This window comes from Hydra viridissima, unplaced genomic scaffold (genome assembly GCF_058129835.1).
Source record: "Hydra viridissima isolate aposymbiotic clone 2 unplaced genomic scaffold, HvirCarnegie_v1 scaffold_11, whole genome shotgun sequence".
Lineage (NCBI taxonomy): Eukaryota > Metazoa > Cnidaria > Hydrozoa > Anthoathecata > Hydridae > Hydra > Hydra viridissima.
The window spans coordinates 11,907,135-11,923,294 of NW_028324310.1; the positions used below are offsets into that span (position 1 = coordinate 11,907,135).

At 30.9% G+C, this 16,160-nt stretch overlaps 1 protein-coding gene and 1 long non-coding RNA gene across 3 annotated transcripts; both read left to right on the forward strand.

The window, feature by feature from the left end:
- The first annotated feature begins 527 nt into the window (after positions 1–527).
- LOC149882197 (uncharacterized) lies at positions 528–5,977 on the forward strand. Its single transcript, XR_016445138.1, has 3 exons — positions 528–644; positions 5,718–5,775; positions 5,864–5,977. It is a non-coding gene; the product is annotated as an uncharacterized LOC149882197 (long non-coding RNA).
- A 1,632-nt stretch (positions 5,978–7,609) lies between these two features.
- On the forward strand, positions 7,610–11,497 carry LOC149882198 (uncharacterized). Of its 2 annotated transcripts, none has more exons than XM_090067291.1 (2): positions 7,610–7,722; positions 9,161–11,497. In XM_090067291.1, exon 2 carries the CDS (start codon positions 9,665–9,667, stop codon positions 10,805–10,807), a length of 1,143 nt encoding a protein of 380 aa, XP_089923417.1. In that variant the 5' UTR covers positions 7,610–7,722; positions 9,161–9,664; the 3' UTR covers positions 10,808–11,497. The 2 variants fall into 2 exon arrangements, 1 of the variants encoding a protein (XP_089923417.1); XR_016445136.1 differs by lacking the exon at positions 9,161–11,497 and adding an exon at positions 7,917–8,035 and having other exon boundaries at positions 7,655–7,722.
- Positions 11,498–16,160: the final 4,663 nt, after the last annotated feature.

The following is a 16,160-nucleotide window of genomic DNA, read 5'->3' on the forward strand; positions in this document are numbered from 1 at the left end:
GTATTTCAACATATTGTCATTAAAGAGAATGAATTTTTTAAATTTCTTTTTAAAGACTGGGAAGGTAATTGATAAATCAAAATTAGGTAAAACAATTTTGTTCCAGAGATTGGGTGCACGATAAGCTATACAGAACTGATTGAATTTTGTTCGACAAAAGGGTTCAAAGAGTGAGTTATCATTTCGTAGTGTATACTTATTTTTTGTTTTTAAGGTAATAAAATCTTTAAAAACGTGTAAGGACGGATTGATTTTACATTGAAACATAAAGCATAATATTTTATATACATTCACTTCATAAATGTTAAGTACTTTTATATTTTTGAATAAAAACTTTGAATGCGTAAGTCGATTTTCAAAACAAACTAAGCGTATTGCGTGTTTCTGACGACGGTAAAGAGTACGCAACTTACTTTTGCTTGTACTTCCCCAAGCAATATTTGCATAGATAATAGAAATAAAAAATTGCGATTGGAAAAAACAAACTTGACAATTTGCAAAGAAAATTTGAATGTTCAATAAATAATACTATCGTAACATGTTGACCAAAAATTTGATTGAAGTTAAGATTTATGAGGAGGGTTCGCCGAGTCGTTTAGCTGTAACGCATTATCTTTAACAAGAAAAGATGAACACTCGTAAAGGTTTGTTACAGAGCTTATAGAATAGTATGTGAAATGAAATATTGAGATACTGTTTTCTGGTATTTAGACTTGTTTTGTATTTATCTTTAATTAGGTCTGCGTTGGGAAATTTTATTTTTTCTTCACAAGAAGTTTTAATTATGAAACAAATTAGTAAAGGGTAGTTAAATTTTAAGGGCCGATATTGAATGTGAACCAAACCTAAACGTAAATTATTTTTCTGTATTTAATGTGTCATTTCTTAATATCAGACTGACTCAATTTGAACCATGGAAAGTTACACAATCGAGCAACGCGTTAAAGTTATTCAGGCCTATTATGAAAATGGGCGTTCAAATCAAAATGCATATCGTGCACTTCGTGAGTTTTTCGGTCAATTTAATCGTCCAAATGTGCGTACAATCGGAAAAATCGTGCATAAATTTGAGCAAACCGGGTCTGTAGGAGATGTGAAAAGACCAGCGCATGCTCGTACAGCTCGTTCTGCCGAAAATATCGCTACTGTTCGCGACAGTGTGGCTGAAGAGCCGTCCACATCAACTCGTCGTCGTAGCCAACAACTGCACCTCTCACACTCGTCGATGATGAACATTATGCATAAAGACTTGCATTTACACGCTTACAAGGTGCAGTTGACCCAAGAACTAAAGCCCACTGACCATCTCAAACGTCGTCAATGGTCAGAATGGTGGCAAGAAAAGGCAACCATCGATGATCAATTTCCGACGAAAATCATCTTCAGTGATGAGGCCCATTTTCACCTTAGTGGCTTCGTCAACAAGCAGAATTGCCGCATTTGGGCGAATGTTAATCCGAAAGTGATTGTCGAAAAACCAATGCACCCACATAGAGTGACTATTTGGTGTGGTTTATGTGCTGGCGGCATCATCGGACAATATTTTTTCCAAAATGATGCCGGTCTGGCAGTTACTGTGAATGGTGTTCGCTATCCTGAGAAGATAACGAATTTTTTATGGCCCGTATTGGACCATATGGATGTGGAGGATATTTGGTTTCAACAGGACGGTGCCACTTGCCACACAGCTAACGAAACAAAGGCTCTTTTGCGCGAAAAATTCAATGGCCGTGTTATCTCACATGGTGGCGATGTCAATTGGCCGCCAAGATCATGTGATTTGACACCGTTGGACTTCTTTCTTTGGGGGTATTTAAAAGAAAAGGTGTACGTTGATAAACCAGCAACAATGCAAGAGCTAAAGGATGAGATAATTCGGCACATTAACGGCATAGAACCTCAATTATGCCTCAGCGTCATCGAAAATTTGCACCATCGGATGGAGGTGTGCCGCCGAGGTCGCGGCGCCCATTTGGCCGATATTTTGTTCCATACATAATTGAATCATACCATATTATCATAATAAAAAGATGTTACAATAAATTCCTTAATAATTTGTGTTTTATTCAAATTTAACATCGGCCCTTAAAATTTAACCACCCTTTAGAAGTTTTTTTACTGAAACCAATCTGCAAACTAATTAGGTCTGAAAATCTTAATTATTTTAATTGTGATTATAAGCAAACTCAACGGCTAGCAACTATACTTTTTAAACTATAATATGTATGTGCATATGATAACTATTTGTTTCTTAATTTTGTTAATTAAATTTTATAACTTTCGTCGAAACAGATTTTTTGCTCTCTTGATTGACGATGAGAAAAATTCCATATCAACTAAAAGTAAAATTTTCAAAATACCATGATTATACCTCTTTGATTTCGTTGAAATTCGGAACAGTTAAAGAACCCGATAAAAAAAAAACTATCCTGAAGATGATTGGACACGCAATTTAAAGTAATTCATAAGAGAAGTACAGCTTAGAAGGAGAAAATGAGATCCAGAGCGTTAACTGGAATAACCTTCAGTGCACATTACATTCAGTTGTGTTATCTTACTGACGTTTGTTGTTTACTAATTTACTGACTTTGTTGTTTACTAATTTACTGACGTTTGTCGTTTTGGATTATCATTCCTCACAGGAAACCTAATGATTGTTCCGTGAAGTAATAAATGTTATTATAAATTTTAGCATAACAGAAAAACCAAAAATAAAGAAAGTTAATTTTTTTCAGATGTTTGTACTGACTATTACAAAAACAAAAGAAAATTTAAAAACCTATGCATGCATCAAAATGATTTTGCTAAAAAAACATAAGTCATGGTAAATTTTCATGGGTTGGTATTGGACGCTTAATAAAAATGAACAAAAGAAAAGTAAATCTTCAGAGACCGTTTGAGATGCAGATTTTGGAGCTTTGAAAATGCTTGAACTTTTTACATAGCATGTGTAAAAATATTGTTGTATCTTATGTTTCAAAAGAAAGAATGCAAAAGGCTACGTATGAAGTTGTGTTCAATCACAGGAACCAGATCTATTCATCAACTTACAAAACATATGTGTATTCTGGTAATGAAAGAAAGTAAGTATAGATAAAACAGATGATTTGATATTTGAACTCTATAAAAAAAGATTGGTAGATAGGTGAAGTTGAAAAATGAATGATAAAGAGCAACATATTTAAATTACAGTCTTGCATGCTCGCAACCGGGCACATTTATTTAATCTAGTCATAAACATATCATACCTATCACGTTCTAGTCATTATACCATATCATACCTATCACGTTCTAGTCATTATAATACCTAAAAGCACCGCTGCAGAAGGTGTTATAATTTCATTAAAATACAGTTCGAACAAAAGACATTTTGTTAATAGTAAAAAGGAATATATATCTTTAGAACATAAATGTAACAGGTCACAATTGGACTGTCGGTACAGTGGGTGTGTGTATCTTTACTACTGTTTGAAAAAATTTCAATTTGAGAGCTGATCTAGTGCAGTGAAGTTACACTTTGTATTTCCTCAAACTCCCTTTAGGATGCCTGGGAGTACTAAAAACTTAATTTTAAAAAATTTCAATTATTAATAACGAAATAAACAAATACTTATAAGGTTATGAAATGCAATATTACCAAAACTTAAATATGGGAAGCTATTAACAGTTTTTTGATTCTACAGGCTGACCGGTATTGCGAGGGCGGCGTTTTTTTTTTTTTGTTTTTTTTTTTATCAATTATAAATTTATTTGTTTAAGGTTTGTTAAGTGTTAGTCGTTGAAGGTAAGGAATTAGGGAAGGTTTGGGTTAAGGATTGTGTGGAAGGATATATGGAGGTTGGAAACAAGGTTGATGGTCTGGGGGTTATTTGGTTAGGAAAAGACAAGGTTCAACCTAAAAGGGCTAAACTTTTATTCCTCGTCCTCAGTATATTCTATAATATAACTCAACAAATGTTCTATTGGTGTGTAATGGTTAGCACTCAAATATATTCATATACTCTCTTACACTTCTTGCAGTGTTCAATAAAATCTTTATACAATTACTCCTCTTTTTTATATCTTCTATTTATTACAAATATCTCTTCTTTACTTGATTCTTCTTGTTATTCTTTTTTGACCAATATTAAAATCTTCTTCTTTTCTTCTTTTATTCAACTGCTTATTAAACTACTCATAAAACTGCTCGTTCATCAAAGTATTTTTCTTATCACAAAAATTCTCTGTCTTTTTAAAATTCTTCTTAAAACTTTCTTAAAACTTTCTCTTTAAAAACTTCCTCTTCTTTTTCTTCGTACTCATCAGTCGCTCTAATCTCTATCTCTTATCCCCTCTTTATTTTTTTGAGCTTTTATAGTTTTTGCTTATTTTCGAGTTGCGATATCTTTTCATTTATTTATTTTTGCGGTAGGTTGATGAGTCTTCGCGTTAAGTCTTTTTCCAGTGGTATTTAGTTTTTCTAACGCTTTATCGTTTATTGCTTACCGTGTTTACGTCTTTTGCGAATTTTATTTAACGTTTTTTCTAACGCTGTATCCTTTATGCTTCTTCGTGTTTACGTCTTTTCACAGTTGTTTTTTTATATCTTTTCTTCTTACGTTTTATCGTTTATGTGTCTCCGTGTTTACGTTTTTTGCCATTTATATTAAACTTTAACTTCTAACGCTTTATCACTTCTTTATGTGAAGAGTTGATGAATCTTCTTGTGTACGTTTTTTTTATTGATCGTCGTTTTTATTTTAATTCTCCCTCCTCACAGTATGCATAACTTTGTTCTACTGGATTACTTGGATCAGTTTTAGTAGAAATGATTACATTTCCGTAACGAGAATAAATTTTCGAAACTTACCTAAATATCCAAGTATAGCTTTCGAAAAAAAAAAAGTACCTCATACTGCACTTTTAACTCAAGACTGGTTCAATGAGAAAGGCAACAAAGTTGTTTTCTCGGTGTGCTCGGTCGCCTGATGTAAACCCTATTGAGCATATATGGAGCTAGATTGACGGAAAACTTGGAAAATATATGGTAAATTCAGTTGAAAAACTTAAAAAATAGTTATTAAAGATTTTGGCAGAATTGCCAATGGATTATTGCATGAGATTGGTTTTGCTAAATGAGTCCAAAAGTCATGAGCTTAGAAAATAGTTTTTATAGGGGTACACCAACAACATCTACTATGTAGGTCTTTTAATTGGACTTTGATGACTTGGATTCAGAATACTCAAAGCTAAAGTTGGTAAAAATGTGGTACATTGTTGCTAAGGGACAAGCCTAGGACAAAAAAATTTTAAATGAAGTCAAATTTTCCCTTCCAAAAACTACAAATTGCACATGTTATTCAATTTATGATGTGTATTTTCAAAGCTATGTTCTATTTTTTCAAGTTATTAGTTCAGATATTCACTTCGTGCATAAATATAATAAAAACGCTTTATTTATCAAGATTTATTGGCAATAACATTTTCTTTTGTTGAAAGTGGATTCCACACTCCCCTCCCCTCTTTCTTTCGTTTTTTTCACTTAATGACGAACGTTTTATGCTTTAGACTAGTTGGTTTACCAGCAAAGTCGTTATAAAGAGATGTTTTTATGTTTAGTAAAGTGATTCAGACAAAAAGAAAATACAAAAAGTTCAAACTTTCTTTTTAAATCAAATTAAAAGATGATTTATGAAAGCTTAAGTGCATCAGTAATCTCAAATCTCCATTTTTTTTAGTCTTGATATTTAACTTGCAGTGCATCCAACTCAACTACGTCAGTAAAAAAACTTTATGGTAAGCATCATTTCATAAGTTTTTTTGATAAAATTCTTTCTGAATATAATTGGTATGTTATTCCTACAAGTGTTCGCAAACTTTTTAGAACATGGTTTACAGATTGCCAATTCACTAGAACTTCCGATTGGAGTTTATTCAGAACAATTTTTAGAGGGTCTAAACAAAGAAACGAGAAATGCAGGAGTAAACTATTCATGCAAAAGATCAAGAATTATCATTATAAAAATTTAGATGATTAATTATTTGTGTAAGTTTTCATTTGTGAAATGATCAATGTTCAGTATAGAACTGAGTACAGATATTTCTATTAAAATTGAAGACTTCAAAAGTTCTTTTTCGAGTCTAAACTATATACAAAAGATATTTTTGGCTAGTTTGACAGTTTCATGGAAAATACATACTGTAATGCGTCATATTCTCCTATTTCTAGAACACAATAATATTATGCGTTTTATTTTTGAAAATATACATATTTAGCACTTAGTTTTGACATCTTAAATTTTGTTAACTAATGCATATGATTGATTAAATGAGAGTTTCAACCTGGCGATCAATTTAGAGAATAAAGATTCGATTGACATGTTTGTCCGCATTTATATAGCGCATGCTGAACTATGTCATTTAATTTTTTTTTTTTTCTTCTAAGTCGAATTTTTTTTTCTGCTGAGTTTAAGCGAAATAGAGCAGTTCCGTTTTAATCATTTAAAGTTGGTAAAGATGAGAAAAATTCTGTGACTATAACTAAGAATATTGGTAAATCAATTTTTAATTAAAAATATAAGCTGCTTAGGGCAAGTTATTTATTTATCTATTTTTTTTTTCTATCAAAAAAGAAAGATTACAAGTTGAAACTATTACTGAGTATCAATATATTTTTATTTACTATGACTAAATAGTAAATAAAAATATATTGATACTCAGTTTCATATTTTCTACAATTCAACTAGATGGATAAGTTTTACAAATATAGTAATAAAATATGGGTTTTTTTTTTATTTTTAACAAAAAATTGTTATATATTCAAAAGTTTTGTTTAAAAGCTGTGTTTCAGTTACACTTTCTAAATATAAAATTTATCAGGTTTTCCACGAGTGACATTATCCCAGGACCAAAATGATTTAAATTCTCATCGCAATTTTCCATTTTTTTCAAATCACTAAATATAAAGTTTCCTAACAGGACATTTTTAAGTCTACCAGCTAACTACTTTTCTGAACAAATATCATTTCTTCTAAATATTTTTTTTGACAGATTTTTAATATTTCTTGAATGAGTATTTTAAAGAAATTACATGGTTTTATAAAGAAATTGCCACTTTTTGAAGACGATTTTTTAATTTTACAAACAAGTAAAAAATGGACTGTTTTTTATCTTACAAAATTTGAAATAAGCTGATGATAAACAACTTTGCTCGCTTAAGGTAATTGAATTCAACCAATCAAATTGAAATCAAATTATAGTCAACCAATTTGTTCCTAGAATTTCAGTATTTTTTTTTTTTTTTTTTTAGTTATTTGTCGCCTTCAATGAGCAAACTATAATTTTAAAAATGTCAAATATACAACTTTTAATGCTTTATAATTATATAGGTAGCTCATCATGGTTGGAGGGATTTCTCTAAAAGATAATCTTAAAAACATAATGGAGATTTTAAAGCTGTTAATTTAAATGATTGAGTTTACTTCATGTTATAATGTTGTATTATAGCCATTATTATTTCCATATAAAAGTTGACCAGATAATAGAAGATTTATTGGTCAAAAAGTCTTTTTTTAGTTTGTTGTGTACATTTACCTGTAAGCATGTTGTTGCAAAATCTGACGTCATACAAAGTGATGATGAGCTTCAACATGAACGGGACCAACCGCAATGATAAGAAAAAGTGTGACACAGTTATAGAAAAACGAAGCTTTGAAAAATTAAAGCTTCTCGAAATTTTTATAGGTAAAAAAATTTTCGTCATTTTAAAAGAAATTTGACATTTGAAAATGATCACTACAAAGAACGCTTTAAGTTATAGTTTTAAGTTATATTATTTAATTTATAGTATTAATAATATATTAAACAATTGTTTCTTGACAGACTTGGAATTATCATAGAAATTCTAAAGGGACAACAACTGTCATGTCTGTTTTTAGAAATTCATCTTAACAACTTTTATCGTAATATATAGTTAACATATACTATATCTTTATGATAAGCTAGTGTTATGGCAACAAAGAGAAGAAATGGCATTACAATTGCGGAAATAAAATGCGAAGTTGGAAAGATATTAAGATATACCCCTGATAAAGTTGACGTTGAAGAGGGTTAACGTCGTTTAGATTTATATATTAACAAAAGACAGTTTTTAAAAATATAATTTCCTTATTGTATGCTATTCTTTCTAATTTACGCCTATAGTCATAAAAGATTGATACACATTAATGTTTTGATAGAGCGATATATGAATATATAAGAATAAACGACAATAATTAAATAAGCCAGTAATGCTATATTGCTATCATCTCAGGGATGATAATCACAAGTCGCATATGCTACTTGTGATTACACAATCCAGTGAGCGCGTGATGTCAATTAGACTTCAATTGTTTACTTATTTTCTTATTAAATTGAAGAAAAAATCTATTGTGTGGATATATATACATACATATATATATATATATATATATATATATATATATATATATATATATATATATATATATATATATATATATATATATATATATATATATATATATATATATATCCGCATATTATGTATGTATGTATGTATGTATGTATGTATGTATGTATGTATGTATGTATGTATGTATGTATGTATGTATGTATGTATGTATGTATGTATGTATGTATGTATGTATGTATGTATGTATGTATGTATGTATGTATGTATGTATGTATGTATGTATGTATGTATGTATGTATGTATGTATGTATGTATGTATGTATGTATGTATGTATGTATGTATGTATGTATGTATGTATGTATGTATGTATGTATGTATGTATGTATGTATGTATGTATGTATGTATGTATGTATGTATGTATGTATGTATGTATGTATGTATGTATGTATGTATGTATGTATAATAGGCTGTTTCTTATTTTTGAAGATTCGATTTTTGAATGGGCCACCCTGCCATATGTTTCATTATCATAAAAAAGTAATACACTTTTTTTTTTTTAGAATAATTTTTAGGGGTCGCTACCGACCCTATAGTATTGCACAAATGTACCCTAAAAATGCTTATGTTGCGTATGATGTTATGCAACAAAAGTGTTTGGTGCTTAGCGTACAAACCTCTTTTAACAAGTAATTTTTTTACTTTTAGTGTGCAGAATTGTGTCTATAATGTTTAATTATTCCTTTTGCAGGTTAAACTAGTGTAACTACTGTAAAATGATGGCTTCATCAATCAGTGCAACGATAACTACCAGAAAGAAAACGGAGATAAGGCTTATTGGACAGATGTCCTCTTCTTTACATAGTGTTATGCTTCCATCAAAAAGGGAAGTGTTGGCCCTTTTCTTCAATTACAAGCAGATTGCCAAGCAAAGCTTTAGGGAAGCATTACATTCCACAGCAAATGATGTTTTTGAAGTTTGGTCAAAGGCCCGAATACCAGTGCAATTAAAGAAGGATGTTGTCCCTAAAATCGAAAACATTTACAAGGAAAGGGAAAAGTTGAAGAAAAATAAAGAGAATAAAGCTAAGCGTTCAGATTATTTAAAACAAAAGGAAGACCAATGGAATGAAGGGTTAGAAGAACTATTCGATATTGCCCATGCCAACGCATTGGAAATATCGAATAGTTGTTCACCATTCAGGAGGATAAGGACTTCCTATCATGCCAAAGAGAGAAAATTCGGAGAGGCAAAATGGATCCAGTTGATAAGAAATTGGCAAAGCAAGAAGAAGTATCAAGAAGAAGACAAAAAGAAATGAACCGAAAAACGGACCGAGAGGAGATGGCAAGAAAATCTCGAGAAGAAACAGTTGTTCTTTCATCATCTTCTGAAGGTGAAAATAACTCTAAAGAAAATAGCATAACTCAAGAAGATACCTTGCCTGGTAACCAAGATGACCATGAGCCATCAACTTCAGGTACACCGGCTCCAAAGCGTCCTAGACGTGGCAGGAAAAATATACTGAATGAGAAGTTGGCAGCTAATTTAGATGTGGCTAAATTGAGTGATTGTGGGGCGGCACTTGTGTTAACACCGGCATTACAACTTCTTGGTCATGATCCAACAGAATACAATGTTAATCCAGCTTCCATTCGAAGGGAACAAATAAAACACCGCAAGAAGATAGCAGAAGGTTTAAGGAAGGAATTCAAACTAGAAGTTCCTTTATGTATTTATTGGGATGGAAAATTACTCGCTGACATCACCGATAAAGAAACTGTTGACCGACTTCCAATTCTAGTATCTGGAGTAGGAGTGCAGCAGCTTCTTAGTGTCCCAAAACTACCATCAGGAACAGGTGAAAATGCGGCATCTGCAGTGCATGACGTGTCAGTGGCATGGGGAATTAACAATCAAGTAAAGTGCATGTGCTTTGATACAACTGCAGCCAATACTGGGCCAAGAAATGGGGCTTGCATTCTTCTAGAGCAGATATTTGGGAAAGATATGTTGTGGTTGGCATGTCGTCACCACATTCTGGAAATTATTTTGGAAGCAGTAGTTTTGCTGTGTCTCGGCCCTTCAAGTGGACCTGACATACCACTCTTTAAAAGATTTCAGAAAAATTGGGTCTCATTTGATTCTACAAAGTACCACACAGTACAGTCTAATAAGAACGCTTCAAATGCTCTTACCGATATCACTGATGAAAGAATCGTCTTTTGCAAAGATCAACTACAAATCTTTCAACCTCGTGACGACTACCGAGAACTTTTGGAGTTGTCTATTGTTTTTTTGGGAGGAGTACCTTTGAGGGGAATTTCATTTAGAGCTCCTGCCGGTCTACACCGTGCTCGCTGGATGGCAAAAGCTATTTATGCGTGGAAGATTTAGAAGAGACCAATTCAGGTTGACAAAAAGAGAGGAGAAGGGAATAAGGGATATTTGCCTTTTCACGGTTCGACTGTACATTACAGCCTGGTATAGATCTCCTGAAGCAACCTCAGCTCCTAGACTTGATCTGCAGCTCTTGAAAGACTTGGATGTCTACAAGACCCAGCATCCTGAGATCTCGAAAATTGCTGTGAAGAAGTTACAAGGGCATCTCTGGTACCTATCAGAGGAACTTGTTGCTTAGCTTTTCGGGCTACTGTGGACTGCTCAGTTATACAAGAAAAGAAACTGGAGGACTTTGTCACGTTTAACACACGAAGATTTTTCAGCATCACAGGATTTCCATCACACTTTCTTCAAAACAGTGTGAGCGAATGGGAACATGATGATGAGTTCAAGACTGTAAAGTCCACTGTTCAAAGCATGAAGGTTGTCAACAAATTGCAGAACGTGGCGTAGCACTAATGGACAAATATAATAGACTAGATACAAATAACGAAGAGCAAAAGCAGTTCCTGTTGTTGGTAGTTCAAAAATATAGACAGAAATATCCTGATAGAAAAAAGACAGCTCTCATGAGCGATTAATCTTAGTACAGTAACTATTGTCTTAAATAAACCTACAATCAAATTAAAAAATCATGTTTATTGCTGTTTTTTAATAAATAAGTAGAAATGCAATGACAGAAAATGGATGTTTTTAATGCATGTAATAAGTAAATAAATGTGTACCAAGTAAATGAGTCATTATCACCAGTCTCCATCAGTTTTATGATTTTTTCCTATGTTAATGACTAAGAGCGCATTGTAAAATATGCCTTAAATTTCAATGACTGGTAGCGCCCAGTAAAAATGTTTTTTTCCCCTTGAAAGTTTTACACATTTATTTTCTCACCAAAATGAACCATTTCAGTGGGTGGCCCACTGAAAAACAAAAAAAAAAAATTTTAACCCCAAATAAGAAACACCCTAATGTATGTATCTATGTATGTATGTATATATACATGTATGCATGTATGCATGTATGCATGTATGCATGTATGCATGTATGCATGTATGCATGTATGCATGTATGCATGTATGCATGTATGCATGTATGTATGCATATACATGTATGCATGTATGCATGTATGCATGTATGCATGTATGCATGTATGTATGCATATACATGTATGCATGTATGCATGTATGCATGTATGTATGTATGCATGTATGTATGTATGTATGTATGTATGTATGTATGTATGTATGTATGTATGTATGTATGTATGTATGTATGTATGTATGTATGTATGTATGTATGTATGTATGTATGTATGTATGTATGTATGTATGTATGTATGTATGTATGTATGTATGTATGTATGTATGTATGTATGTATGTATGTATGTATGTATGTATGTATGTATGTATGTATGTATGTATGTATGTATGTATGTATGTATGTATTGATGAAATAAAAGATTTTTCCTTTATCTTTTGTAAATTCAGTATCTTTGTGCTCCAAAGTTTTTTCTCGAAAAAGCACCAAAACTTAACTTGCGTACGGTATAATTGATAAAGCATGTTATTTAATTAAAATTTAATTGAAAAAAAACATATTTATTGCTATAAACATACCATTCAGGTTTTGTTTACATAAATCTTATTGCCTTCAGCTGTGCTCACTGCTTCAATCCGAGATCTGAACTTTAAGAGGGTCTTCTTGATGTATTTGACAATTGGCTTGAACCTAATGAAGGACGGGAATTTTCAGAACTCTTTCAATTTAGTCTTGAGCACCCATTTTTAGCCAAATAGGTAGAAATACTGGTGGTATTTTCTTAACATTGGAACTGACTAATCAAAAAATCATGATCTTTTAGGTATGCTTTGTCTGAAGTGCAAACTTCACCATATTTGGGATATCCAAGACCTTCAAAGATAAATCAATAATGAAGAGAATTTAAGACCGGATTCACTGTAAAACACATCCTCTTCTTGCATAAACATTTTATGCAAGAAGAGAAAATCTAAAGGCCTGCGCACTTTAAAAATGTAAGAAGATAAGATCTTTACTTAAGAAGAAGGTACAAATCATCCTCTTCTTGCATAAACATTTTATGCAAGAAGAGGATGATTTGTACCTTCTTCTTAAGTAAAGATCTTATCTTCTTACATTTTTAAAGTGCGCAGGCCTTTAGATTTTCAGTAATCCTAAATCTTTTTTTTCTAGCAAAAGACCATGTACCAGCTTCCTTCACCACCTTTCTGACAGAGAAATCACATACTAAGTCTCGGGACATGTTTTTCATTATCTCAGCTAGGTTTGTATCTTTCTGAGTTCCTACGAACTTCTAGCTTCTTCTTAACATTGTAAACAGTCCTTTCGTGGACCTTGAGGTCTTGATCAATCTCAGAAACTGACAATCCCGCGTGAAATGCTTTGATAACCTTCGCAATTTTTTTCTTTTACATTCTTTTGGTAAAATTATTTTAAGGGTTCATTTACATTTTTGATATCTTTAAAATGATCTAAATTCTTCGGTGAAAATATTATTTCGGAAAATTTCTTGTAACGATCACAAAACCTTTTCAAATTTGAGCACCAAATTTTAACTATTGTTATTATAAACCTTTTCAGTAATATATTTATATCAGACTTAAATCACATTTTGCAATAAGTACTGACATATCTATCTCCAACTGTTTTCCGAATAAGGTAAATATGGTCAGTTAGTGCTATGGTAATATAGTAATAATAAGTTGGTCATATGGCAAACTGGTCATTTACCATCAATTGTGCCTTAAAGACACAATTGATGGTAACTGAGTGTTTACACAGCAGCTCAATTCTTCTACTGTTAACACAGCAGCTCAATGCTTCTACTGACTCAGTCGGTGCAAGATCAGCCCAGAAATATATATCTTTGGAACAGGAATATAACAGGTCACAGTAGGACTGCCTATATAGTCGGGATATTAATTTTGACCAATGTTTGTAAAGAATTCAATTAGAGAGCTCATGTAGTGCAGTGAAGCTACTACTCAGAATCTTCTTAGACTCCCTATAGGATGCCTGGGAGTGTAGTTATCAATAATTTGCTTTAAAAATTTATAATTACTAATAACTTGATGAAAAAAAACCTATAATAGTATAAGTGATTTAGAGAAAGTTACTGACAATTTTTAGATTCTACACTCATTGTGTTATATATGTTTCAAATTATAGTGCTTCATATATCAGTATATTGTTTCTGTTAAAAGTCACTATACAACTTAGCAAGATTATCCACAACTTGGTAATATGACTTATATAATCATAAACTGTACCACCAGCAAGTTGATTAATGGATACAACTATACATAAAAATTTAGTTGTAAAGTGCACAACATTTACATGAACCCCCTCCTAGGTTGTTCATGTAAATGTTGTGCACTTTACAACTAAATTCTAGCTGCTTTTTTTTTTAAACAAAAATTTGAAATTTTTCGCTTATTCAACTTTAAGTTTAAAGATTGGAGTTTTAATTTATTCCTAAAACATGTCTTTTCTTTGTGAGCAATAGTGTTATTTGGCATAAGAGAAGCCCATTGTAAAAGTCAACAAAATGTTTAGAATCTCTTAAAAAATTGCAAGCATAGTTTTTTGATTTCTTAAAGAAGATGTTTAGTATGACTTCTACAAATCTTGAAGCCATAACGCTTATTGACTTGTTCGATAGTTGCTTTTGCTATTCATCATTGCTAATGAATATAAACAGTATATGTCCATTTCTAAAGCCTGTCTATTTGTGAAGGCAATATGAAGTTTGATGCTAGATATTTTTTTGCTGCACCACAAAATACACACATATTCTTTTTGGGTCCCATGTTACAATTTTTATTTTTAAAATGAATAAAATATTGATAATACTATTTACTTTAAATTTTTTTTTTTTTTTTTCAATAACAGAAATCACTTACTTATTTCTGTTTTAAACAGAAACACATGATCTGCTTGATAAAGATGACAAAAGTGCACATAATTTTTATTTGATTTTGTAATTATAAGAAATTGTCATAACATAAACATTATTCTAATGCTAAATTTTTTTTTAAAAAAATGATTATAGAATACATGCACACTATCTGATACCTCATTCACTCATGATAATCATAATATATTTATCATAACATGATAAATGATAGCTATAATAAATACGATAATCTTGTGCAAAGGGATTATTATGAGATTAAAAAGGATTTTTTTTCATGTTATTAAGCTATTATGATGATATTCATTCTTGTTTTTAAAGATATTGGCTATTATGATTATTTATTTCTTTTTATTTGAAAATTGTTATTTTTTTTATCATTATTCTATGATGTTTTTAGTCTCCGTGAACGAGAGCGCAAAAAGCTAAAAAGTAAAATTATTTTAGGCTGCTTAACTGTAGTTTTACATATATATATACAGTGGTGATATTCGAAATTTTCAACAACTGGTACGCTTAAAAAAAAGCTTTTAGATTATATATACTTACTTTTACTTATATAATTATTTATTTACATGAAATAGAAACAATTATATTAATTCTAATTTAATAAATTCCATATTAAATTTTGATTTTCGCAAGGTGTAATGGGGGTTGCTTGTTTTACACGTGTATCACTTGCCAGATGATGTCCTTGTGGCAACCATAATTTAACAAATGGACTTTTATATAATTGGAAATTTATATAATTCATATAAAAAGTTACGAAAAGCGACAGTGAGTTATATTTAAATATTGAAGTTACTCTTTTGTACCACACACAAAATATAATTCACAATTTAATGTAAAATACATATCATATTATCAATTTATATAACTATATATCAACCGGTACGTAATATATATATATACAGTGCTGAATATCACCACTGTATATATACATTAGGGATCGCCAGTGTACGGTTTACTAAGAATTTAGTGTACAGTTTACCGTATAGTATACCGTAAAGTATACTGTAAAGTATAACGTAAGCTAAACTTTTTACTATTGATTTTTTTGATTACTATTATTACTATTCATTTCAGATCAGAGAAATCTGTAGAATAAACAATCTTAAATCTTAAAACGGTGAAGAGCAGCACGAACAGCCTGGTATAAAAATATAACAACTTAACAAATTAAAGTTTTTAATAAGTAAATCTAAGAAATAAAATTGAATTAAAAAAAAAGCACTTTAATCATGATTAGTAAAATAATAGACATGGTCCAGTAATTTAATCATTAAATTATATCATTTAATGATTTATTCATTAAGTGATTTGTTCATTAAATGATTTATTCATTAAATGATTTATTCATTAATAATTCATTAAAATTATATTAAATTATTCATTAA

Coding starts and splice junctions, on each gene's coding strand:
- LOC149882198 (XM_090067291.1), top strand. CDS start 9,665: ATGGATCCAGTTGATAAGAAATTGGCAAAGCAAGAAGAAGTATCAAGA.